This window comes from Triturus cristatus, chromosome 3_1 (genome assembly GCF_964204655.1).
Source record: "Triturus cristatus chromosome 3_1, aTriCri1.1, whole genome shotgun sequence".
NCBI lineage: Eukaryota > Metazoa > Chordata > Amphibia > Caudata > Salamandridae > Triturus > Triturus cristatus.
In genome coordinates, this window is record NC_140583.1 from 915,436,314 (window position 1) to 915,464,134 (window position 27,821).

The 27,821-nt window shown below is 42.5% G+C and overlaps 1 protein-coding gene across 1 annotated transcript in view; it reads left to right on the plus strand.

The window, feature by feature from the left end:
- PLA2R1 (phospholipase A2 receptor 1) overlaps window positions 1-27,821 on the plus strand; it is a 946,386-nt gene that overhangs the window by 227,448 nt on the left and 691,117 nt on the right. The window contains exon 4 of the mRNA XM_085645464.1: window positions 4,733-4,897. Coding sequence (XP_085501590.1) covers window positions 4,733-4,897 — 165 coding nt within the window. The remainder of the gene's footprint in view (window positions 1-4,732; window positions 4,898-27,821) is intronic.

The following is a 27,821-nucleotide window of genomic DNA, read 5'->3' on the forward strand; positions in this document are numbered from 1 at the left end:
TAGCTTGCTGAGCGAGCCCGGGACTGAGTAATATTTGGGAAGATCCATCACCAGCCTGTCGATAGCATTCTGTACCAGCTGCAGACCACGTACAAGGCCCTTGTTAATGCCCAAATAAAGGGCATTACAATAGTCCAGTCTGGACAGCACTAAGGCAACAACTGCCTGCTTTCGGGAGGCAAAGGAAAGGAAATGAGAGATTTTACTAAGAATCCTAATAATCCCAAAGCAGGTGGACACCGTTCTGTTTATCTGAAGGCTCAAAGAGAGAGAATTGTCCACAATGACCCCTAGATTCTTTCCATGTGATACAGGACAAGGACAGGCACCAAGCGTCTCTGGCCACCAATCATTGGACCAAACATCCAGTTGATGTCCAAAGATCAATATCTCTGTCTTGTCTCCGTTAAGTTTAAGAAAGTTCTCAACCATCCAAGAGGAGACTACCTGCATACCGTTTTTAAAGTTAGTGGCAGATTCCCCGATGCTGTGGATGATAGGCACCATAATTTGCGTGTTGTTGGCATAGGACAACACCTCCAATCCAAAGGATCTAACGACCCTAGCCAATGGGGCAACATAAATGGTGAAAAGGGTCGGGCGCAGAGAAGAGCCCTGCGGGACTCCACATAACAGACGGTTGGGAGCCGAGTAGAATGGACTCATTTTCACAATTTGTGCCCGATCACCAAGGAAGGAGGTAAGTAGTATGAGGGCCATACTCCTTACCCCTATCTCCCTGAGCCCTTCCACCAGTCTCATGAGATATAGAGTATCAAAGGCTGCAGTAAGGTCAAGAAGAATCAATAGTGTGGTGTGTCCTGCATCAACCTGGACACAGATATTATCAATTACCATGGTTAGAGCTGTCTCCGTGCTGTGATTCCTTCTAAAACCACGCTGCGAACCATCAAGCAGCAGGTGCTCCCCCAAGAAAGAACTAAGGTGAAAATGCAGATGTTTCTCTGAAATTTTAGCTGGAACAGGTAACAAAGTGATAGGGCGATAGTTTTTTAATTCAACCGGATGCAGCGAAGGTTTCTTTAGAAGAGGTTTAACCACCTCAGTCTTTCAGGGGATGGAGTACTGTCCCACTGAGGTAGCTGCATTAAGTACTGAAGTGATGTGGGGAACAATAGCCTCCCTTCCTAATTTCCAAATCTTCAAAGGGCATGCCCCCATCGGGGAGCCTGATTTAGTACCCCCTAACAGGAGGTCCGTACGCTCAGTAGACAGGGGGGGGGAGGAGAGTAACTTAGGTGCCTCTGGCGTGGTTATGGACTTATTACAAAGGGGTGTGGGGAATTGGGGGGGACCGATAGGGGGCTCTCCGCATTACAAGTTTCCAAGGCGGAATATATATCCATAATTTTTGATTGGAAGAAATCCACCATTCTATTGGAGAGCTCCTGGGAGGAGTCTGTTAAATTAGGGCCTGAGGGGGAGGAAAGTGAGTTGATAACATTAAAAAGGTCTCTGGGAGACCTAAGGGATTCTGTGACCATTGAGTAAAATTATACCTTTTCCTCATTTTAGCGGCTTTATATTCCCTCAGACGTTGTTTATGTAACTATGTAGTTTCCACAACAGATATAATGTCATCCTGAATCGCAAGTATGCAATGGCCAACCTCTCTTGCACCAGATGTCAAGCGCATTCTGCAGTTTTTCAACACATGCTTTGGTCTTGTCCTGAAATATCTGGATATGGGCATTCTATACACACTGTGCCGGCTGCTATTACAGAGCTCACAACAATTGCATCTTGGGAAGCGAAAGCATTGGGTATTTTTCCCAGGAGGAGGAGTCATAAGGTGAGGGTACGCTATCTGAATCTGGCCCTTCTTTTTGGAAAGCGCTTACTGACCATGCATTGGCTGGGGCAACAAGTGCAGTGGTGTAAGGTTTTACAACGCTGGGGCGATGCAGATAGTACTACTTTGCACTAGGAGGAGGCTTGTGGAATTCGGAAAAAGCCTATTACAGCAGCAGGTGACACTATGTTAGTGCAATTCAAGGAATTCATGTCTCTGGTGCCATTGTTATCTTCTGCATCCTGATAGCTCCCCTGGTAAAATCACTCTTTCACACCATTCAGTCATATCATTGAAACAAATGTAGAATGTGATTACCATTATTTATCCGAATGCGTGGCACTCTTGATGTGCCGGGACTTCTCCAATAACCTGACCGTTGTTCTTCCTGGTGGGTGTTGAGAAGCTTAGTCTGTGCTAAAGCTTAGCATTTAATTGGATTCGCTCCCTGGCCAGCAATCCCTCCGGTCTGTTTACCAGCCTGTTGTTTTGTGTTATATGCTTGTGCGCTCCTCTTTGTTTCCCCTTTCCAACTTGTAATTCTCTATCATTACAAACCTAGTGTCTGTTGTATGTGGGAGACTGAAAACGTGATAATGCAGCAAAGTTAGCATCCGTAAAATTTGTATAAGAAGTATTTTTTTAATGTTCTTTATAGAGGCTTTATTGTGAACTGAGTAACACTTTAAAACAGTTATTGATTTATTGGAAAACGAAATAAAAATAATTTGAAATGAAATCAGGTCATCCTAACAGGTAGGTGCTTGCTCCCAACTAAAACATACACAATACTGCACAGAGAAAAACAGATTATCTATTGGGATAATGTTTCCTCATATTAAAAGGTTCTCTTAGCAGGATGTTTTTCTTAAACCTACCATTTGCTGCCCAACACTGCCTAGCATAAAGAATTTTCTGAGATTTGCTAACTGGATACTGGTCCTCAAGTATGCAGTTAATGTCTTACTCTTCAGTAAATCAGTTATCCCTGTTCGGTAGTATTATTTTGACATGTAGATAATTACTGACAATAATGGCGGGTAGAGGCAAAACTATCTCTGGCACCTATCAGCTTTGCTTCTGTCCATTTTATGGTTATATTTCCTTTATTTTCTTGGATCCTGAATCTATGCAATCAGGATGGCAACACATAAAACCACAACTCTTGGAAAAATGCTATGTCTTTCAAATGACTGGTATATCTGCTAACACTTGTAGTTTGAGAATTAAAACCTTTTTTCCTTTCATAATACATGTAAGTCTCGTGAAAATTACAGTATTTTTTGCCATTAGTCTTCTGCAAGAAAATTGCATGATATGCCCTTTTGTAAAAAGAACATAGGAGATTCGTCAAACAGTTTCTAAAATTACAGCTAGTGCAGTGCATGCTGGTTTCACAAATCCAGTTTCATATTTCCCAAAATTTATTTTCTGCTTGAATCAAGCCTTCCACAATGAAAATTATGCAAACAGTGTAAACATAAGAAAAAAAGGCCTGACTTCTCGTAACGTTGTCCGTCTGACATAGTTTCTTTGTCAGATTATCCAGGGTGTTGCTTATTATGGGCTTGACAGTGATGCTGGACTTGAGTATTCTACAGGTCTTGTGGGGCAGCCAACATAGTTCTTGATTCTGTGGAAATTTGTTCCTCATGCCTTTAGTTGCTGCTGCTTCAACATGCCACCTCTTTAGATCTGGATTTTGACAATCACACCTAATGATAACAATATACATAGAGCTTTTAGTCTGCCCTTTCAACAACTGATTTTCTTTGACCAGCCTCTTTCGGCAATTGGCTTGAAATTTGGATCAAACTAGCAGAATATCCATCTCTCACCCAATGTTATTAGCTGTGTGAGTGTATGCTTCCTCTACCACTCGAGTGCTTACATACACTTGCATGTGGGACTACTTTACAATAACAGCCTTCCTCTAGCCACACCTGCTGGCTCCCTCCTTAGTGTCTGCTCTTATGTGCTAAAGCTACTGGCATTATTAGCACATTAAATCCAGATCTTTCTAGTGTCAAACTGTGCTGGAACGGGTGGCGTAAACACCACAGGGCATATTTACAATAACTGGCGCATCCCTGCATATCAGCAGGGATGCACCAGTTATTGTGCGCCACAGCTCCGCCACCATGGATGCGCCGCATTTACAATGCAGTGCACCATGGGGCAAAAACGGCACAGATGCGTGACGCATCTGTGCCGTAAAAGTGGCGCATTGCTGGAGTTGCGTCGCAAGAGCGACGCAGCTCCAGCAATGCTCTGGGGGGCCCTATCTTCACAATGCTGCGTCAATCCTTACGCCTGCTTCAAGCAGGCGCAGGGTTTTGATGCAGCATGGGCTCAAAAGTGACTGAGTGAAATCTTGTAGATTTCACTCAGCCACTTTTAGGAGGCGTTCCTGCGACGAAACGCCCCCCCTGCACAGGAACGCCTACTTCTGGCGCAGGGCTTTACAACGTGACGCATCTCCCAGATGCGTCACGTTGTAAGTACCTGCACCATGGCGCAGGATTTGCGCCGCCGCTGCGTCACAAAAGTGACGCAGCGGCGTAAATGAGGCGCAAAGGGCTTGTAAATCTGCCCCCACAAGTTTTACCCAAGCAAATGATGTTCAGGAGCCTGTAGTGCACTCAATGAAAAGTACCATAAAAAAGAGCCAAATAACAGTTGCGTACCACCGAGCCACAGAGCTAAAAGACGTTGACTGGTCAAAACCGCCATGGTTCGTTAACTAGTCTCCTCAGAAAGCCACAGAAATCTTAGCACAATCGTATGACGGTAAACACAAGTCCTACATTGCTTGTCGGAGCCAGATATGAATGTTTACACATTTTACTAACATTTTTGCTGCGTTTCATTTACTGTGTAGTTTTCTATGTTTCAAACAAACGTAACCTTTTTGTACAGATCCGGGTTGCGGCACCTTTTGGACGAAGAGGTCTGACATGGACATCTGTTACCATTTTAGTCTTTCTTCTTCCCTTCCCTGGAGTGAGGCGCGTTCTACTTGCCAGGCCCTAGGAGGAGACCTGCTGAGCATCACTGACTTACCAGAACAAAAATACATCAGCGGTACGTAAGCACGTTTATGAATACATCAAGCATTATCCTTGATATGTAATCAAACAAAATGAAACATCCATCAAAGCATTTTATATAACGATTGCCATTTGTGTCTCAGTAGACAACCTATTACATTTTTAACATGGGGATTTTTTCAGGTCAAATCATTGTTTTTCTTCTGATGGCGAGATGTGAAATGAGTTTCGCATTCCCTGATAATGTAATGTGTAGCATCTGGTTTCCTATTAGTTCTGAACATGAATTGCACAATTATTCTCGTTTTGATTTAACAAAATAATGCTGTTACCTTCTGGTATCTCTTTCATCAATGTTGAGATTTCTCAGACCGCAGTCATATCATGAACTGAAATAGAACGTCTTTGGAATATCATCATACCCCAAACACTGCAATGCTGTCTGATTATGACACTGTAAGATTTGTGACCATTGAGAGCGAGGCCTGTTATGTCCTGCGAGACACGTTCTAGTGTCTCGACAGGCCTTGAGTTTATAACCACTCCCCTATGGGAGTGGGCACACTTGCACCCCCACACGCATCCCTCACAGGCGTCACAAGTGACGTGAGCCTGTTAATAAAGGGGCACTAGTGCACGTGCTCGAGGCCAGTTGTAGTACTTCACTAACGTTGTCTGTGTCAATGATTTAGCAGCATGTGGGCCTAGGGCCCACGACACCACAAGGCCCTCGTTCATTTAGAATTGTATTTGCAACATACAAGCTGAAATTCTATTTGCGGTGTAATTGAAACCTTTTAAGCCTGAACATTTGGGGCCAGATGATTGACCTTTTTTTGCGGTTGTAAATTGGAAATCCGTCCATTTGCGACCGCAAAATAGATCTGCCCTATTTACAAACCCTATTTTGCGAGTCGGTAACCTATTACCGACTCGCAAAATAGGGTTTGTGACTCGCCATTTCAAATGGGTGGTAAGCCTCTCTCAAACGGGAAGGGGTCCCCTAGGGGCCCCTTCCCCTTTGTGACTGCCATTGAAAATATTTTTTAAGAGCAGGCAGTGGTCCCATGGACCACTGCCTAATCTTGAAAAATGGAACAGTAATGTTTCCTTTTTCTTTTTTAAATGCATCCCATTTTCCTTTAAGGAAAACGGGCTGCATTAAAAAAAATAGCTTTATTTAAAAATCAGTCATAGACATGGTGGTCTGCTGACCCCAACAGACGACCAACGCTGGGAGTGCTCGCCATTCCCAATGGGGTCGCAAATTGCACCTGCCTCATAAATATTAATGAGGCCGGCAATTTGCGACCCCATTAGGAATCACAAACAGTGTCCGAAACACTGTTGTAAATTCCAATTTGTGAGTCACAAAAGAATGCAATTTGCGACTCCCAAATTGAAAGGGTCATACATCTGGCCTTTGGAGCCTAAATCATGAAGGAATGTTTAAATCAACCTTCACAAATCGGCACCTGCCTCCTTAGCTGGAGTAAAAGTAAAAATCCAATCCTTTTCAGGGTATACAGGGGAATCAGAGGAGATTGTGAGTTCCCACAAATGTACTTTTTGTAGACCTTCTCGATTCTAAGGCTAACCACACTTTACAGTGCAATGAAATGCCCATTTTCACACCCCTTGGCTGGGTTTTTTGGTTCAGGGTATTCTGCACTTGTGACAAAGTTGTCTGTACCCGTAAATGTGTTTATGCTGCCAGGAATTGTTTTTTCATTTCCTGGCAGGCATAAAAGAGGTGAACTGGGTCATAAACCTATTTTCTTTTTTAATTTACTTTTATTCAGTTTTAAAGTGAGTTTATTGAAAACATAATAAAGCATGGGAATATGGAACAATATAGTACAAATAATTATGCAAAGTATAAGACATAACTAAACGGTTCATCTATGAAAAGAATCTGAAAAAAAAAGTTTGGCTGTTCAAGTAGAAGAAAACAAGCGTATTGCATATGAATATACATACATAACTATATTACCAAGCAGTGTACTTAATTATATTAAACAGAAATAAAAGGAAAGTCAGGGAGGTTGAGGGACTTCTTGTTTGGCGGGTGTACGTGCAAAGGAACGTAGTGCTCTATCGTCAAAGAACTGTGTAACTGGAGACCACAACATCTGGCATTTCAGGGTTAAAGACATGGGAGAAATGTAACTTGTGTCCAATCTGTGATTATAGCAGACCGCATACCACCATGCTTGAAAAGATAATGTAGAGAGGTCTTTCCAATTCTTGGTGATCTGTTAAAAAGCAGCCACCAATAATAGATCCAAAATATGTGTGCCGTGCGAGAATGAGCACCAAGCTTCAGATAAACTACCTAGAAAGACAGTAGAAAAAGAAAAGGGAACTGTAGTATAAAAAATTACGTTTACCTGAACCCAAACCTGTTTCCAGAAGCACAACATGGAAGGGCAAGTAAAAAGTAGATGTGTTAAATTCGCCTGAGCCAAAGACATGTCCAGCACACATCAGAAGTAGCCAGGTTCATTGTATGTAAAAGTGCAGAGGTCAATAAAAGTCTATTATATTTTTAAAAAGGGATTGCGTGGTGTTTGCCACTGTAGATGATTTCCTGATTTTGGTCCAAATATTTGTCCAGAGAGGGATTGACCAGTTAACCTCCAAATCAGAATCCCAAGATAATTCTACCTTTGTTTTGTTTCTATTAGATTCAGAAGAGAGTAAGTAGGAATACATGGTAGATGCTCTGAGAGAAGAAAGCAGAAAAGTGGGCCAGTGATTAATAGAGTAAGATGTCAAAGACAGAGAAAGTTGACATTGTTCATAAGTGTTACAAAGGGCGTTATGCAATATTCTCTATTTGCTCTCAAACATAAGGGATTGTAATGTAATGTAATGTAAAAAATGGAGAAACAATTATGAGGCAGAAGAAAGGACCATTTATAAAGCTAAACTAGCCAAGCATAAGGAGAGCATCCTAACTGCAAAGACCACCTATTTCATAGAGCACATAAAAGCCGCCTGTGATTCTAATAAAACTCTCTTTTCTGTTATAAAGAAACTGGTTACACCTACCAGTGTCAATCACGTTGGGACAAACCAAGACTTTTGCGACACGCTAGCTAGTTTTTTTCAGGAAAAGTTTGTTAACATCTATAATAAATTCGCTGCAAACATAGTAGTCAACCATCAGGAGGAACAGCTGACAACCAACCAAGAGGACAGAAGGAGTTTCTCCACTTTTACGAACCCTCCGGAGGAACAACTTAGAGACCTAATCCTGTCAATCAAATCTGGCTCACCATATGATCCCTGCCCGCCCAGTATAATGCATATGTTGCCTGTCCAAGTGGACAAAACATGGGATTTATTCTGAACCAGATGTTCACTAGTGGTATCTTCCCAGCCCAGTGGAAACTTGCCTCTATCCCACTTCTGAAGAAAGATAACCTGGACTCCGCTGACCCGAGTAACTATCGCCCTATTTCAAGACTCCCTTTTGCCGCTAAATTGGCAGAGAAAATTATGAATCAACAAATTTCAACATATATAGAAGAAAACTCTTTTTTAGATGACACACAACACGGTTTCAGGAAACACCATATTACTGAATCAGCACTAATTGTGGCTACGGAGGACATACGTGAAATTATTGATGGCGGGGGGGCAGCGGCACTGGTGTTGCTTGATCTCTCCGCGGCCTTTGACACGGTCAGCCATGAGATCCTGGTCGTCCGGCTCCAGGACCTAGGGCTAAAAGGAACAGCTATGGATCTCCTAAAATAATTTTTAACAAACCGACAACAAAACGTATCATTGGGCAACTGTGTCTCCAGGCAATTCTCCCTGCCATGTGGAGTTCCACAGGGATCTGCATTAAGCCCTACACTTTTTAATCTATATGTTACGCCATTAGCATCGATTATCAAAAACGCGGGCTTCACCCTGGCCTCATACGCCGATGACACCCAAATTGTGGTGTCTTTGACCAACAGGGGAACTAGCAATGATGTGGATTTCTGCTCATGCATGAAAACAGTGAGCAATTGGATGGATTATAAGTGCCTGAAGCTGAATGCCTCAAAAACTGAGGTGATCATCTTCAGCAATAAACCCTCTCTGGACACCAGATTGGTGGCCGCCGAGCTAGACAAACTGCCCACACCGTCGACCAAAGTAAAGAACCTGGGAGTTGTATTGGACAGCGAGTTAAAATTTAAAGAGCAAGTTAACAAAATAACATCTGTTTCTTTTTGCTACATAAGGATGTTAAAAAAATCAAAAAAGTATCTATCCCCTGATCTTTTGAAAACAGTGACCATGGCTTTTGTCCTTACACGGATAGACTACTGTAATGGTCTCTATCTCACCTTGACATCAGGCCTCCTGAACAGACTCCAGATTCTGCAGAATGCAGCGGCCCGCTTCATTTTTAGAATACGTTTAAGCCTCTGCACGGATTAGGGCCAGACCGGCTTATGAAACGATTTAAATGATATACTCCAGCAAAAACACTGAGTTCATGCTCAGCCAGGAACATGGTGGTCCCCCCATTTTAAAAGAGCACATGGTGGGGGGGGAGAAGTATTTACAGGACAACAGCAATGCTCTGGAATGGTCTGCCACTTTCTTTAAAAACAACTATGTAGTAAACTAGTTCTTCTCCCAACATGGCCACTACACCTTCCTCTATGTTTCCTCTTACTAAGCCTCCCAGAATGCCTGTGTACATTCTATGTGGTACTTGGAGGTTCCACACTTGTCAGTTGGGGTCTGGTCAGCTGGCGAGGTGTGTTGCTCTGCTGTAACTTGATAAACCTAACTTATAACTACCAAGAAGTGTCCTGCTGTCTACCTGAACCTACTTACAACATTTTGGCGACGATCTTGGCTGACCAGACCAGACAAGCAGACCAAGAAGATCAGCGCAGCACGAGCAGCACCTCGCACCAAGAACCCAAGAAGGCGTTTCACCTAACTTCAGCAAGAAATAAGTTGTATAGAAACCTGAAACGCCAGCATATTTCAAGAAACCGACAATCACCAAGAAAAGAAGAAAACTGCCGCAAGTTATTTTAAATATAAAAAAAAAGCAGGAAGAAATTCGCGAGGAAAATTGGAAAAGAAACTGGACACCTCTGTTGTCCTGTAAGCCTAAAGAAACCTGCTTTGTGAAAGAATTGTAAACCTAATGAATGTTGAAAGAAATTGGTAATCTGCATAACGTGTGAAAAATCGGCAAAAGAAACAAGAATTATCAAGCAACCTGCCAAACTACTCCATTTGCTGCCAACCCTGAGTCAAGACGACTTGACAGGTAGGAGAGACATTTGCCGTTTAAAGCGCAGCCAATTTATGCTAGTAATTCAAGTGCGTTTCTACTGCAATTTACTGGATTCAACTTTAAGCCAATGTATGTTTGGATCTGCATTTTGCTGTAAACGATATGCGCGCCTGAGGCAAGCTGTGATTCCTATCTTAAAGACATCTGGTGACAAGCGTGCTTATGGTGTGAGAAAACGACACTGGAGAGAACTAAAGTGAGGCGTGTCAAGTCTCCGCCGTACCGTTACCGTTCAGAGAGACCTTTCCGACGTTGCTGATTTCCTCTCACTGATGACGTCGTGGAATGTCCGTCAGTATTAGCGGAGGGGCTGCCTTCCCGTCACATTTTCAGAACGCTTAGCGTTCTTGGTGTTGTCTGGACTACCACTCTTTCGTCAGACAAGTTCTTTCAGCGCGATGTCGAGCAACGCAGGTCAGCGTGTGATGTCACGACGTAACGTCAGGAAGCCATCTTGCAGTTCTTTTCCTGTTGTACTTTGGTCCCCATGGTAACACAGGTTACGGGACCACTTCAGTTCCTTGCTGTTGCCTGGCGCGAAGGCTCGCTTCACTCAAGGGACTCGAGCAGTTTACGATATAGGTGTAGGTGGTGTTACGAAGTTTGCCCGATTCACCGAAAGCGCTAAGGAATCCAAGGTAATTAACGACGGTAGAACAGCCCCGGTGTCAAGCTTGCTGTGAGTCTACTTGTGATGTGAAACTGCACGTCAGTACTACTGTACTACATTTAGAGTGACACCTAGTGGATCTTGTATGTATAACAGGGAACCAGAAAAGCCTATCAAAATGTCAAAGTGATCTTACGAAAAGTTAAACTGTCACATATCCAAAAATAATAAAGAAGAGATATCTGCACTGGTTATAATGGTATTCTTATGCAACCTCCTGCTCCATTCCTACAGAGTACAAGCAACTCTTTAGTGGTTCATTGACAAAACAGACAGTGCCGTCGCAGCTAACTATGTCACAATAATATAAGCGTGAAGAGGCTGTATTTAGGGTTTAGAGTACTGAAGCATCCCATGATAAAAGAGCAAGATATGCAAGCTTTAGGGGAGTGGATTAGTCTGAGTTGAAGAACACGCAACTTGACTCAATTAATGGACCCAGTTGGTAGTCGACTCCGGAAGATACCTGTTTTAGTTGTATCTCACTTGTTAAAAATAAAATAAAACAATTGTTTGCAAGAGAGGTTGAAGCGCATGGTCTACTGAAGCACTTAGGCAGTATAAAAGCACGTAGAACTCGAGAACATGGTGGAGAACCCGGAAGCGAGTGCAAGAGTCCAGATGCGGGTTAGAGCATCTTGAACAGGGACAAACGGCCCACAACTAGTAAATGTTTTACACAAAGAGCTCAGTGACAAGGGAAAAGAGTTCAATTAAGGGAAAGCGAGCCCATATGCGGGCTACTGGACCCGAACCAGGGACAAATGTCCTACAACTGGAAACTGGTCCTAACCATCACTGAGAAGCAATACGAGGTCAATATTTCCAGAACCCAAAGGGGTCAAAGGCACAGAAGCCAGTAGAAAACTCAGCTTCCAGAGCCAGCTGAGGACTAAGGACTAACTGGAAAAGGGCAAAGGAGTGGACAAAGGCCGTCCCAGAACTCGGTGTGAAAAAAAATCGTTCAAGTGGGGACAAAGGTCGTCCTAGGACAAGTAGTAGTAAACTCGTCCAAGAGGGCACAAAGGTGTCCCAGAACAAGAAGTGGACAAAACTTGTCCAAGAGGGGTCAAAGGTATCCCAGAACAAGAAAGGGACAATGGTCGTCTAAGAAGGGTCAAAGGTCGTCCCACAACTATGAATGGACAATGGTTGTCCAAGAGTAGGCAAGGACTGGACAAAGGTCATTCAAGAGAGCACAAAGTCTATGACCGGTACGGCGATCAGAGGTGGGTCAGCGGACCCAGAACAGGGTCTTACGTTCCACATCTGGATGCTGGTCAGGGAGCTCTCAACCTTGTCTGTGAACCAGGAGGGGACAAATGTTCCGAAACTTAAGGTTAAAAAAAATAAAATCTGATTCTGAGGCGCTCGATCAGAGCAAAGGATCCAATAGTTAAGGAAGAGGTCAAGAACTGGTTAGAGGGATCCAGACCAGACGGGACTTCTAGTTAAAATTATATTTTCAAGTTAACCTTTATCTTCATTTTGGAGCGCAAAACAGGTTGAAGAAAGTGAACTGTCTCTTTATGTTTCTTTTGCTGGTCAAAGTCTGATAGGAGGGAGTTGGACTGTCTTTTCTTGTTTTGGTCTGTCTAAGGGGAATAGGTGGTGGTGATACCTATTAGTTGTTTTGGGTGGTGTGTTTCACCTCACATCTTGCTCTCAACACTCTTTGCCCTTTAACGCTCGTTTATCTCTTCTATCTTTATTTTAGTTTCTATTATTGAGAAGGAGGATGGGTATGTATTACATTTCTAGATGAAGCAGGAGGATGTGTAGTTAACAAATGTTCTTCCCCAACATGGCCATTTGCGGCGATTTGTCTTTTCTAGATAAAGGGGGAAGATGTGTAGTAAACTAGTTCTTCTCCCAACATGGCCACTACACCTTCCTCTATGTTTCCTCTTACTAAGCCTCCCAGAATGCCTGTGTACATTCTATGTGGTACTTGGAGGTTCCACACTTGTCAGTTGGGGTCTGGTCAGCTGGCGAGGTGTGTTGCTCTGCTGTAACTTAATAAACCTAACTTATAACTACCAAGAAGTGTCCTGCTGTCTACCTGAACCTACTTACAACAAACTACTTCCCTTTTCAGATTCAGGAAGTCATTAAAAACTTGGCTTTTCACACAGGACAGATAAAGTTTTTTTACTCATGTTTATCATAATGCTTAGCTCTGCTGTCCTTTGATCAGAATACTACAGCGCCAAGACGCCTTTGGGCATAAGCCGCGCTTTATAAGTTTAATTTACATTACATTACAATATAATGGGGCTCAGCATCATTTTAATAGTATCCAAACGACTTCATCAGGAAAGATGTAGAGAATGTCATCTAGTAGTCAGAGTAGTTAATTTATGTATGCATCTTGCAAAATTTAGAGAAACTGAAGAGGAGATAGAGGGGGTAAACCACAAACTGAGATATTTATTGTGCTGAGGAATCCACGTAAAATTGAACATAGCAAAATCTTCTCTAAAAGTTAATTTAGTCAGGGGTAATGTTTCACATTTCTCATTATTCAATTTATATCCAGTGACCTTACTATATGAGGTAGCTTCTTGCAAAAAAGCTGGCAGTGACAAAAGGGGTTGGGAAAGGAACATTAAGACATCATCTGCAAACCATCAAGGGAAATCCACGAATATCTTGATTCTGTCGCAACCGGGAAAGAAACGGCTCTGGTGCTAAATTTAATAAAAGGGGAAAGCGGACAACCTTGGCGAATACCCCCTCCTAAAGAAAAGTAAGAAGAAGTAATGCCGTTAGCATAAATAGCCACTCTTTGGGCAGAATACAGGAGAGAAATTAGGGAGATACTTTTTGGACCAAACCCAAACCAACGGAGAGTATGAAAGAGAAATGGCCAGTAAACTCAATCAAATGCTTTCTTTGCATCTAAAGCAATTACAGCAAAAGACACAGATTTAAAAGAAGATTTAGAAAGAATATAAAAAAATAAACAACTGTTGTCGGAGAGATAGCGACAAATCCATAAGGCTCCTTACCAAGCAAATTAGGATGATAGGAATCAAGTCTTAGGGCTAAAGCTTTGAAAACTATTTGATAGTCTACGTTGACTAGTGAGATAGACCTTTAAGTTTTACAAAAAATGAGGACCTTTACCTTCCTTAGGAATAAGGCAAATTAAAGCATCCAAAAAGGAACCATAGGAGGAACCAGAGAGTGAGAAAGAGGTTATGAGATTTAGCAATTTGGGGAGGACTAACTTGGTAAAATGTGAATAAAATTCAGCAGTAAATCTATCAGGGCCACAGGCTTTGTCTTTTTAGAGCGTGTTTAGTGCAGTGTGTAGTTCAGTTTGTGATACAACAGTTTCCAACAATGAAAGGTCAATACATTTATCTGCAGGTCTGTGAATAGATGAATGATATTGAGAAATGTTTACGTCAGAAGTTACATTATCAGGTGTTTATAAAGAGTCATAGTACTGAACAAATTCATCCAACATTCCATAATCCTTACATCTTGATGTTTGAGTTTCATCAATAATTGATTCAATATTAAATTTATTGTCCGTAACCTTAAGAGAATTCGTCCAACTTATTTTGGCCACCAAAGAAATTTGCGCCAGACTTTAGCAAGAATAATGAAGCATTATCTGTAGATTCCTTGTTAAATTGGAGTTTATTGTGGATAAATTCTGATAAACATTCTTTTGATTTAGATGTATAAAAGGAATGTTGCAGTCTCTTTATCTGTGCCAAAAGGTCAGTTGAATGAATACGTGATGCTTTTCGTTTTTTAGAAACATATTTGATAATAAAATCACATTCTGTTGTTTTGAAGGCATCCCAAATAACATGAAAAGGCATGTTATCTGTTTGATTAAGGTGGAAATATTCTTCAAAAAACAACTCAAAAGAGGAGGTGAAATTGTGATCTAAAAAGAGTGAATTATTAAAACACCATCTGCGAGGAGTGTGAGAGCAAAAAGATAGATCCAATTAAAGGGAGACAGGGGGATGATCGGATATTAGAATAGGTCCGATATCTGCAGAACACAAAAATTGTGAGACATTGGGTGATACAAAAAAGTAGTCAATAGAGATTGATGCACAGGGGAGAAGTAAGTGTATTATCTCAAGGTGGGGATGCAGAGTCGCCAGACATCTATTAATTTCCATTGCTTAATAGTATAGACAAAAAGTTTGTGAATATCATTTGGTATAAAGGTAACCATAGAGTAATGATCGATAAAGGGATCTACTATCTGGTTACAATCACCATCTGAATAAAATTCTCTTCATGGCACTTTACAATAATTTGAATCAGGTCAGACCAAAAATCGGAGTCATTGACAGTAGGAGCATAGATATTTAACAAAGAGACAGAAACCTTCCCAATCAATAATTTTGTGTAGAGCCATCTACCATCATCAGATTGCTGGGAAATCAGCTTAGCACAAAACGATATATGGCATGAATTAATAACCCCATTCCTTTTACCATCACCTGGGAAAAGAAATAAATCACCTACTCATCTCCTCTTCAATGTTAGGGATTCCTGCTCTGTAAGGTGTGATTCTTGAATTAAAGCTATATTGGCACCCAGATGAGGCAAATGGGACAAGACATGTTGTTTTTTGATAGGAGAATTTACACCTCTGAGATTGCAAGAAATGATTTTTAAGGACATAAATAAATTTCCAAAAGTAAATAAATTCATAACAAACAAGAAAAATAAAAAGTGTAGACCGTAAAATGACATTTATATTCCAAAAAACTGTAAAGCATAAATGGTACAGAATTAAGAATAGAAAAGAAAGAGAGAAGCAATAAAGCAATAAGAGAGAGAAATACTGAAAGAGAAAAAAGCGTTTGCACTACAAGAGGGAATATAGTGATGACAGCAGAAATGACGAGCAAAACATACCAATAAAGAGTAGTATTCCAAGAAAGGATGGGGGGGATGAGGCCACATGGAACAGCAGGTACGTCGAGAGTTCATGAGGAGAGCACGAGAGGAGCACAGCACATATTACATAACACTGGGAATACCACAAACACAAATGAGATACCTGCAAGAAAAGTAAATAAATATTATTAATCAATACTAACAATAGCAATGTTGAAGGAGAAGAAGACTTCTGAATGCTCAACATGGAGCAGCAGAGAGTTGATAAAAATATAAAAACATTTATATAACCATCATAATTCTAAATCAAAGATTACTAAGAAAAAACAAGGTTAAATATGTGAACACTACTTAAGAAGCAGATGGTCCTGAAGTGTCTATATTTTCAATGTTGCAAGCATTGATGAAGCTTTTCAGTTTAACAGGATCTTCAAATGTAGTAATCTTTGTTTTTGTACGTAACTTTAAATTGGCAAGGGTGAAATAAGCCAAAACAAGCTCCAAGTGAATGAAGATCAGATCTCATATTAACAAATTCTTTACGTCTGTCAGCAGTGGTCTTAATCTTGGGAGAAAAATAAAAGATTTCCTGACCAAGAAAAATGTTTCAGTAACTTGACAGTAGCAAGAACTTTAAGGAGGTCAGTATGTTCAAGAAAGTACATAATGACTCCTGTTGGCTTACGTGCAGTGGAAACAGCTGTTGACTGATGACCCAATCTATGGGCCCGTTGAATATTAAGATGAGTATCCTCAGGCATATTTAAAAGCTTGGGAAGGAAGGACTTTACAAAAGTGACAGAATCAGAGCCTTCCAATCCCCCAGACAAACCGTAAAGGCGAAGATTATTCCTTCTGCTCCTGTTTTCCAGGTTCTCAACTTGCTGTTGAAGAGAGGAGACCTGGGTTTGAACAGAATGTATTTTGATGGTAGCAGAACCAAAGGATGCAATGCTCTGCTGTATTAAGCCTTTCCTCCATTTGGCACCATTTATCAGTAAGATGCTGCAGTTTAGAGTTGGTTTCCTCCATAAATGGCCTTAAGGCCATGTGGGCCTTAAGACACATATCTCTTCCAACAAGAGCTCCATGAATACAGCTGGAGGAGATTTTGTATGGGAGGGAGGATTCTTTTTTAATCATTTGGTGGTAGCCTTCAGGTTAGTGGTTAAAACAGGGGTTCCGCTAGAGCCAGATGCAAGAAAACAAAGAAAATGATGGAGTTCTAAATGAACTTATGAGCTGAAGGAGGAAGTGAGTAGTTCACTTTATTCAAGCGTCTCATATAGGTATTGGAATATGGGATGGTGCATTATGCTTGAGGAGAGTATAAAAGAACTGCCCATACAGATTGAAAATATGAGTAAAAAACACCATTGTGACGAAAATGTGGAGAAAATCATTGAAGAATCAGATGAGAGGCAGTACACAAATAAAAACCAAGAAGCAGGAGCACAGCAAGACAAAGAAACCTTCATTATCAGCATGTAGTATGAAGAATAAAAAATTGTTGTTGGCTCCTAAAATAGTTCACTTCATCTCAAAAAGAGAACATTCCCTCAAGCAGCTGCTGAGCAGACAAAATGGCGGCCGGTACTGTGAGTTGAGCCGAGCTGGAAATTAGAATGAAAGCTTCGCAGCAGATTAAAAAACCTCTAAGTGAAGAAAAATGATTGTCAGACTTCACTGCATCTCCATCGCTCACGCTGAACTGACAGAAGTTGCAGGGAGAGCTGTAAAAGTGCTTCCACTCCGACTCCCGGAGGTCTACCCGGACACCACCGTCTTCCGTGGGATCCAAGCCACACGCCTTTAATTTACCTTTATAAATGTAGCCTATTAGCATTGGAGAAAGGGAAGAACCTTGAAGAAAACTGCTAAAGGATGATCTCCATGGTCAATTTTTTAAGTTGGGATTTTGCTGATAGGAAATATTTTGCCCAAGGTGTAGTTACAGTGCAATATTATTTCTAGACAGAACAAGAGTATAGAATGTTTAAGGTTGTTGGTGGTCACGCTTAAACAATGAGGATAAGAACAGTTGGTGAGTTGCTAGCCTACGTTTATAGCAATTCTTTGAAGATCTCTAGTAGGACTGTCTAATATTGTAGATCCAAGAGATTGTTAGGTGAGCTTGAAGATGATTGGTAGTTTTGTATTACAAAGCTCTAATAATGCAGTGAATGTTGGGAAAAGGTCACTGAGATCAGTCTTGTTTTTTGGCTAGGAAGTGGTTTCCACATTGTTGAATCTTTCAAAAGGTGAGCCCACTGCTAAACAGGAAAATACAGCGCATTATGGGGAATGCACTGCCCCCAGGGTGGCTGTGACCTCGCGCTACCCTAGAGGCAGTGAACTCATGTGAAAAATTGAACAGCAGCTTTAAAGCCACTTTGTGTTTTCTCAGTGCAGGCGGCAATCCACCTGCACTTTTAAAGGGGATTAGAGATCCCCTTGAAGTCGGGTGCAGTGAGTGACTACACCTTCTTGCAGGGAGATGTCTGGGGGTCCATGGGAACACCTCCCCCCCCCCAGAGGGCTGCACTGACAGTGTGCCATCTGAGAGCCTATTTGCCTCTGCGCCCGCGTATGTAACATGCAAATTAGGGAATGCCCTCTTGAAATAGTGCTAGTATTGTATGTGCGCCAGTGCTTTTGGTATTACAGAAGGGGATGCACAAGCATCTGTGGCCCCTTTCTGTAATAGCAACGTACACCCGGGTGCGCAAAGCAGGCACAAATGCTCTTTGCACTCCTGGGGCACTTATTTATAATATGGCCTAAGAAGCAATAGTTCCACAAAAGACTTCATTAAAATGTTGTCAAACTCTAGAATTATTGACTGAGCACATGATTTGGTATAGGTAACTTGGGTGGGGGTATCATGAGTCATTCTTTTATGGGGGTCATGATGGTGTTTAAACTTGTTTGGGACTGGTTAGAAAGAAGAGGTCTACATGGCTTAGGGCCTATTTATGATCTAGACAGGTTAGTTGTTTTGTCATTAGTTAAATTTGTATGTTTGACATTCATTCATCAATTTTGAATCTGAAGCGATTAAGGATGATACTACAAAGCAAATGAATGAAGGATTGGTTAGAACTGGATTTGAGGTGTTATGAGAATTAAAGATTTTGAAGAGAGCAGCATTATTATTTTTTGCCTCAAACATTCTGGTGCCGATCACGATCCGGTAAAAAATTCCCCCGTGCGACTCGTATCGGGTCTTTTTACCGTACGAATCGTACAAGTGCCGTACGAACTGGCAATCACGATTCGCATGGTAAAAAGTCCATACGAACCGCACTGGGAATATTTCCCCACACGTCCTCGGGTCGGAAAATGTGTCCGACACGTCCTCGGACGATTTACCTTACAAACGTGAAAAGCCAAGTCCGACCGAGGAATCACGATCCATCCCGTGCGTCCGAGCGTACAACCGTATGGTGAAAAGACCGTCCGCACCGAACTCCCATAACAACCATGAAGACGTCCAAACAGGTGCCTGGTACGTGCCGTACCCCCCCCAGCCCCCGTAGGTACGCGCCGACCCCCCCCCTAGCCCCCGTAGGTACGCGCCGACCCCCCCCCAGCCCCCGTAGGTACGCGCCGACCCCCCCTGTGTGTACACCCTTGTACGCGTCGAACCCCCCGTGTACGTTCGAGTCGAACCCCCCCCGTGTACGTTCGAGTCGAACCCCCCCGTGTACGTTCGAGTCGAACCCCCCCGTGTACGTTCGAGTCGAACCCCCCCGTGTATGTTCGAGTCGAGCCCCCCCGTGTACGTTCGAGTCGAACCCCCCCGTGTACGTTCGAGTCGAACCCCCCCGTGTACGTTCGAGTCGAACCCCCCCGTGTACGTTCGAGTCGAACCCCCCGTGTACGTTCGAGTCGTACCCCCCCTGTGTACGTTCGAGTCGTACCCCCACCCGTGTATGTACGGTGCGTACCCCCAGCGCGTGGTACGACTCGAACGTACACGGGGGGGTACGACTCGAACGTACACGGGGGGGTACGACTCGAACGTACACGGGGGGGTTCGACTCGAACGTACACGGGGGGGGTACGACTCGAACGTACACGGGGGGGTACGCACCGTACATACACGGGTGGGGGTACGACTCGAATGTACACGGGGGGTACGACTCGAACGTACACGGGGGGGTACGACTCGAACGTACACGGGGGGGTTCGACTCGAACGTACACGGGGGGGTACGACTCGAACGTACATGGGGGGGTACGCACCGTACATACACGGGTGGGGGTACGACTCGAATGTACACGGGGGGGTTCGACTCGAACGTACACGGGGGGTTCGACTCGAACGTACACGGGGGGGGGTACGACTCGAACGTACACGGGGGGGTACGACTCGAACGTACACGGGGGGGTTCGACTCGAACGTACACGGGGGGGTTCGACTCGAACGTACACGGGGGGGTACGACTCGAACGTACACGGGGGGTTCGACGCGTACAAGGGTGTACACACAGGGGGGGTCGGCGCGTACCTACGGGGGCTGGGGGGGGGGATCGGCGCGTACCTACGGGGGCTGGGGGGGTACGGTGCGTACCGGGCCACCTACTCTGGTCGATTCGCGCCGTACTTCGCTTTTGTGGCACTTTTTGGGTGCCGTGAAAATATTGCCGTCCGGACTGCTGTCGGTTCGAATCGTAATTCCTGGTTCGTGAAACGCTGCCTGAAAGCGTCCCGACGTCACGTCGCAGCATTCCCGGATCACATTCGTATGTATATTTTCGTCGGTCGGTGTTTTTTACGAATCGTACGGAAATGATGTTTCCGTGCGAATCGTAATTCCATGTTTGTAAAGTTTTACGACCGGGTACGAGTCGGACGGGGAAAACGCTCCGACCGACGGTTCGTACCCGGTTTTTACCGGATCGTAATCGGCACCTCTGTGTGAAGGTGATCTGTTTTCACCTCATAGCTGCTTTGTGATATTCTCTAGCATGTAATTTTCAGCAATTAGTTTCATAATCACTACCTTTGCACTTCTGTTTTCTTGTTTAGTTGCCTCAGTTGTCAGCAAATTATGAGCACAGTGTTGTAGTCACTAGTGGCAGATTAATTAAAGATTGCACTTATTTTGAGAAACCAAGTTTCTACTGGAATAAAAATGGTGCTAGCATTACAACACTTACCTAATACGACATCAAAGAAGGTACTATTACCACACAGTAAATGTGCTCTTTCAGAATGCAAATAAACCTATCTTCAAACAGACCCAATATATCTAACACCGTCTATCAAGGTAAGTGTAAATGGTACAAGTAATAATAGCAAAGCACAGGAGATCAAAATATGAACAAAAACATTGTTATGGTTCAATACATTTTTATTGAGATTTTCATATGTTTTTCATTGAATAAAAACACAACTATCAACCAACTCAAGAAGCCCCTTCTACTCAAAACTAGAGTGCTATGACATTACATGCATACCACTTTCTTCAGAAAAAGGATAACACTGTCCACCACCATCTGGTAATTAACAGGGATCATCATTTGGGGGGATTTGAAGAACTCACGTGTTTTTTTGGCATGTCATTTCTCTAGTCTCATGGTCCAGGAAATCATACAGTGACCGTTGCAGAGCTGCAAAGTGATGATTCGTACCCACAACATTGTGATATAGTTTCTCCATCCTCAAAATACCAAAGTTTGAATGGGGGTTAGAGTGACCCACTGGCTCAAAATTGCTTGTTTTGCTCTCAGTAGGAATAAGAGTACCAAATCCTTAGTTCCCTTCATGTTCCCACTTTGGGTCTTAAGCATTCATCCCAAAAGTATACTGGGCAGAAACCGAGGAGCTATTGTGCCCAGATGGCTCCCAATCTCTTGGGCAATAATTTCTCAAAATATCACACTCCATTCTATAGGAGAGATACTTTTCTTATTTGTACAAACCCTTCAGCATTTCTTGACATTAAGCATGTGTAGCCTAATAGGTGTGGAGAGTCATCTATGGAGAAGGTTCAACACTGTCTCAATCCCTTTTACATAGCTGGCAGCCTGGCACCTCTGGTCGCATTGCACAATATCAGAGTCCATTGTTCTTCCTAGAAAGTGACACCTCCTTCGATGCTGTCTGGTATCTGTAGTTAAGGCCACATCTGTCATCTGTATTCAGTAGGACCTTATTCATCTTTGACATTAAATGTTCATCATGGCCTGCTGACTGCAAGCGCTTTTCAAATTTGATCAATGCTCTGGATGCCCCTTCCTTGTCTGTTGCACCTCCAAAGCTGGGGACACAAGATGCAGTTGTGCCAAGATACCATGTCTATGGGCCCAGTTCACAGAGGGACGTATGAGTCATAAAGTTACGAGTGCAGAGTCTCCACATTGGCGGCAAAATCTTGGGGTGGAATCTCTGCACTGCAGTGCTCAGTGCGGAGATTCTACCCTGAGTAAGGTGATTCTGCCATGAGTGCGGAGACTTCACACTTTTAACTCAGGCCCTATAATTTCTCAGAACCCATGATACCTCCCACAAAGGACACTTTGCTAGGGTGTGGTCTACAAAGCATCACTGCCTGCCTGTGACTTCTTTTGACCACTGCCTGAAATAATGAAGCTTAGCAGCCCTGCTATTGGATGCAAAATCAGCTATGCCCAAGCCTCCAGTCTTGGAGTGTCGAAGGTTTTTTCTAAGCGCTATCCTCAAATTATTCCCCCTGCAGTAAAGCCAGTAAGTATTTTTGGGATATTGTTTGAGAACTTGGAGTTGAAAGATATTGGGGTGAATTAGAGAAGAAACAAAATTCTTGGTAGAACTCTCATTTTGATGGAGGCTATGCACCCCATCCCAGAAAGCTGTGAATCGGGACATTCCTGGAGTTCCAGCTCCATCTCTTGCTCCTGCAGTAAAGGGGAATAGCTTAGAACTAAGAGACACTGACACCTAGAGATTAGGTGCACATCTAAGCATTTTAATGAGAAAAGATTCCCTCTAAAAGGCAATCTTAATTTTATGTCTGTGAGGGTTTAAGGCCTCTGACTTGATCATAGTTTTTATATAGCAGGATACCTCTTGGAACTAGTGCAACTCAAAGAGCAAAGCTGGAATGGAGCAGTCATAGGGGAGATATGGAATAGGATATCATCATCAAAAAACACTAACTTACAAGTGTTTTTGGAAAACAGCATGTCTTATGTTTCTTTGTTTCATTTGAACCTTTAGGTCAATGGTTCTAAGTAAAGTGCAAACTGTTGCAATAAGAGGGAGAAGCCCTGCTTTATGCCACTCTCTACATTTTTGTAGAAATCCTGACATTGAACTTGGCCCAGATGGTTGAGGATTTATTTATATTTTCTTCTTATAATGTACTGCATTACCTCATAGACTGTCAGAGCTCTTTACAATGAAACAAATTATGCTGAGATAGGGTGTCAGGAGTGCACTAAACTGTGCATGAGCAATCAGAAAAATAAAACATGTAAGTAGCATTGTTTAAGATTTAAGGGAATGGAGCAGAAAAACTGTTTCAAATAAGGAGATGAAAAAGATTATTTTACAGGAGAGAATCAAGTCTGTTAATTTTGGTGAGAGAAAGATATAAGTGTTGAAATCTTTAGCTGTAGGTTAAAGACCATAGTTTTTAGTCTATTCCTGATGGTGCCAATATTCTTTAGTCATCTGATGTCCTCAGCAAGAGAGTTCGATAGTAGACGGGCAGCACAAGCAAAGTATCTAGGGTCAGATAGACAAATGTGTAATTTACAGAGTCATAAATTCAAAATGCCAAGAAATCACATTTTGCAATTCAGTAAATGAAATATACTATCAAGTACATGGTCCAAACAGCAATTTTCTAAGATTTGTTCCCCAAAATACGAATTAGCTAAAAACAATTAATTTGTGTTTGCAGAACATACCAGCAGTGATGTCATCAGAATCAGAAAATACATTGGTGCACTTACATTGAACAGCACAGGAGCTGTCAGGCTACAAATGCTGGGCATACCATCCAGTAGTGTCTGCTAAAATGGCAGGTCAGGAAGTTCAGCATGAGGACTCGGGAAGAAAAAGAAAACAGAATTTATCTGATGAAGAAATTGAAACCCTTTTTATGATAAGTTATGTTATGTTAGGAGAATTTGTTAAGCGCATGGTGACCCAATGGCATCCCAGTGCTGACTAAGCAACACAGGCTGTGGGTGCAGGCTCAATGGGGGTTAGTTCACAAACAGAATGATTTTAAGCTGTTTTCTGAAAGACAATTCATTATTAATTGTCCACAAGGTAAGGGGCAGAGTGTTCCAAAGTTTTACCACATTGTACCTGAAGGATCGTCCTCCCTTTCTAGCCCTCTTCATGGGTGGAACTACAGCCCATAGTGTGTTGGAGGATACGAGAGCTCTGTCAGAATTGTAGGGCGCAATCAGCTGTCGGGAAATGGAGGCGCTTTGATTTTTAAGTGCTCTGTGTGAAATGCACAGTGCTTTAAAATTGATCCTCTGCATTATGTGAAGTCAATGGAGGTCAGCCAGGGCCTTACGTGCCTAAAGGGGTCTTGGAATATTTAGCAGGGTCCTTGCTGCTACATTCTGTACCACCTGAAGGCTTTTGGAGCCCCCAAGTAGAGGAAGTTTCTGTAGTCCAGGTGGGAGAGAATTAAAGCCTGGACTACTAGCCTCCTGGATAGAGGGGGGGATCAGGTGCAGAATATTTTGCGGCATTCTGAGGAACCTGTAGCAGCAGGCAGAAAGTTTAGTTGCTTGGGTCTCTGTGCAAAGGGTTGTATCAAGTTATACCACCAAACTTTATAACAACCATTTTGGCGGCATGAGCGGGGCCTACACAGTCGGGCTGGCCAAGGGACCTGTGAGGGTTGAATTGTTCCCTAATATCATCAGCTCAGTTTTATTTCCAGTGAGCTTGAGATTAACTAGCTACCCTCTTGAAGCAAAGCCCAAGGGTGGGAGTTGTGTGTTCGCAGTCCAGGGTAAGAGACAACGCCAACTGGGTGTCATCTGTATAGGACACAAATGCGATCCCAAAAGGCAGTGCAATGTTTTCCAGAGGCCGCATGTAAAGGCTGAACAACGTGGAACTCAGGGATGATCCCTGTGGGACACAGCATCTGAACAGGAAAATGTCTGAGGCGCATGCTTTATCGAAAACCTGAAAAGATCTATCCCCCCCAGAAATGAGCTGACACAATGAAGGGCCAGGCCTGATCCTCCTGCATTCTGAATCCTCTTAATGAGGGTCCTATGATCCACTAAGTTGAAGGCAGAACTTAGGACCAGGAGGACAATAGCTACAGTACCTCCTAGAACCAGTTTCATTTTTGCCTCCTCGATCACCACCAAAAGGGTGGTTTCAATGCTATGATTGGGCCAGAACCCTATCTGAGTAAAATGCAAGATGTTGGTGGCTTCTATGTAGTCAGAGAGATGAGAGTTGGCACATTTTTTCAAGCCCCTTAGTCAGTCCCAGGAGTAGAGAGGAAGGTCTCATAGGTTGAGGCTGGGTTTATTTAATATAGCTTTCACCACAGCATGCTTACACACTACAGGCACTATTCCCTTCTCAAGGGAGAAGTTGACCATATCTGCAAAGACTGGAAGAAGGATATTAGCTGCTTTTAGGACAATGTGTGGGGGAGCCGGGTCAAATGGGGAACCCAGTTTAACTTTCATGAAGAGGCAAGCAAGATTCTCATATGAGTTGCATGGAATTCCGTTGAGTCTCAGTTCGCAGTCTTCCTCCAAATCGCTGGAGAGTTCATGAGCTAGATCTAGAGTGGAAGCAACTCACCTTCTCTCTGTATTTTACTTTATCTGTCTCTGCATATTTGTTTCACCTTTGTCTCTCCACTATCATACATTGTTTTTTTTATTTCAATAGGTGGGGAGCATACCAGGGATCAGATTTATCTTTGGTTTTTATGGTTTGGGTGGTAATAGGAATGGTCTGGTCCAGAGAATGTTTGATCCATTAAAAAATCTTGGTGCGCATCTTGAGGGTCATGTCCATGCTGCAGTCTGGTTGAACTGAGGACAGATGCCCATTCTTCCTCATTCAGCTCTCTAGGTGACAGGTTTGGTGAGACAGGGATGGTAAGGAATTGTCAAGGTGAATTGGACCAAGAAATGGTCCGACCAGGTAACGGGTACCGAATCTTGTATTTTTAAAGGAGGATGGTTCGTTAAAATGGGGTCAAGTATATGACCTGTTCCTTGGGTGGGGCCATGTACCATCTGAGTTAACAGGATTAGCAGCAAGGCCATGTAAAAACCCTGCAGCTGGTGGGCTCTTCTAGATGCATACTGAGATCACCTAACACAGTAAAATGGGGTTTATTTACCACTATGATGGCAACTGAGTCTGGGACAGTCTGGATAAATTGACCAGAGGGACCAGGAGGTCGGTAAATAAGTGCACCCGAAAAGGGTGGTTAGGCTAATGAAATAGCGAATGTGAAACTTTCACAATCTGGCAGCTGTAGGAGTTGAACTAAACTTTTCAGACATTCCTTAAGTATTATTGCGACCCCTGCTCTTTCTATCCTCCCTATCTCGGCGTCAGATATAATAATCTAGGACCAGTGCCTTATGGAATGTGTGGGTAGTAATGAGCAGTTTTTTGGGAAAGCTTCTATAACTATTCCAAAAGAAATCAAAAAAAGAATTTGGAGCAAAATCAAAGAACTCAATAATGCTGTGAACGTTAACTACACGCTCCAGAGCTAAGAAGAAGCTTGCAAGTCGCAGGCACAAAGCTTCTAGAACTGAAGAGGGCCCATCCACACAGCCATCACCCACACTTTTGAATGAAGCAATAAAAAGTACTTTAGCAACAGAGCCTATATCTGGACTTGCTTCTGTTGACACATCTCCATCTCCTAGGCCAGTCTCAGGTTAGTTGAATAAAAACCACCAAATGCACTATGTTTAAAAAAAAAAATAATAATTACCTTTATTAGAAGTCTTACATGATATTTAATTAATTGGTTCCATTTCTCAAAAGTAACTTCCAAAATCTTTTTTTTATTTTGTACGGTGAGATGCATTATGGGATTTGTAGTCCAGTACTAGTAATGTTGCATTGTTTTCTTCAACAATATTTGGTACTTAAATGTATGAGTGGAGAATAATTATCTGCGTAAAATATATACAAATATATGTTCTATTAATTATTTTATGGAACAAACATTGTTGTAGCTTTCAGTGTTGAAACATACATTTCACATAGAATTCGTTTGACATATGTCCATGGCACATAAACATAAATGCTTCCACTGTAGCTGTAGAGGCAAATGTATCAGAGGGCCACAAGGAAGAAAATCATGATGAGGTAGAGGATCAGAATAGTGCCATCATTTGCCATCATTGATCTTCATACACCAATGAACATTACAAGTCCTGTCACAGTTTGTGAAGGACGAGTGTACCCAGAAGACAAACAGCCAGATCTTCTACAAATGAACGACCGCCTACATGACTAGAACAAACTTCTAAATCCCAAGGCTAAGAAGGCAAAGACTACTACCAATAAGAGCACATCCTACACAAACGCGTGATGAGCCAAGGGCAACACCGTCTAGGATGAATTTGTGCATAGATAAATCTATGTTGGAAGCCCAAAATAAGCAATCGGACACTATAAACATGACTGTCAGTAGTCAGTCAAGTTTATTTGCATAGTTAATTAAAACCATTGCATAACAGTAAAACCATAAAAACGGTGCAGATACAACTGCTTAAATACAAATTGCAACTAAAACCAGTTACTCTAGCATCTGTCCAAGACTTTTGTTTAAAACTGTGCATTTTATCCTCCCATTGAAATTCATATGTAGGTGGAGGTGCAACATAATTTAAGTATAAAGGGATGTTCATAGTTATTTTTGATTTTTTATTCTTTTTTTATTGAATGATAAATACAAAGAAATAACATTTGGCAGTAGGCGGGCACGGTGCACACGTTCGTGAACAATACAACTGTACACTAGATCAATATTATTAAATCAGCGGTTACAATTTCAAACCTGGTGTAAACGTCGAGCGCTCAAGTCTTCGATATCCTGCAGGGAAGAGTCATTAAATGGTGG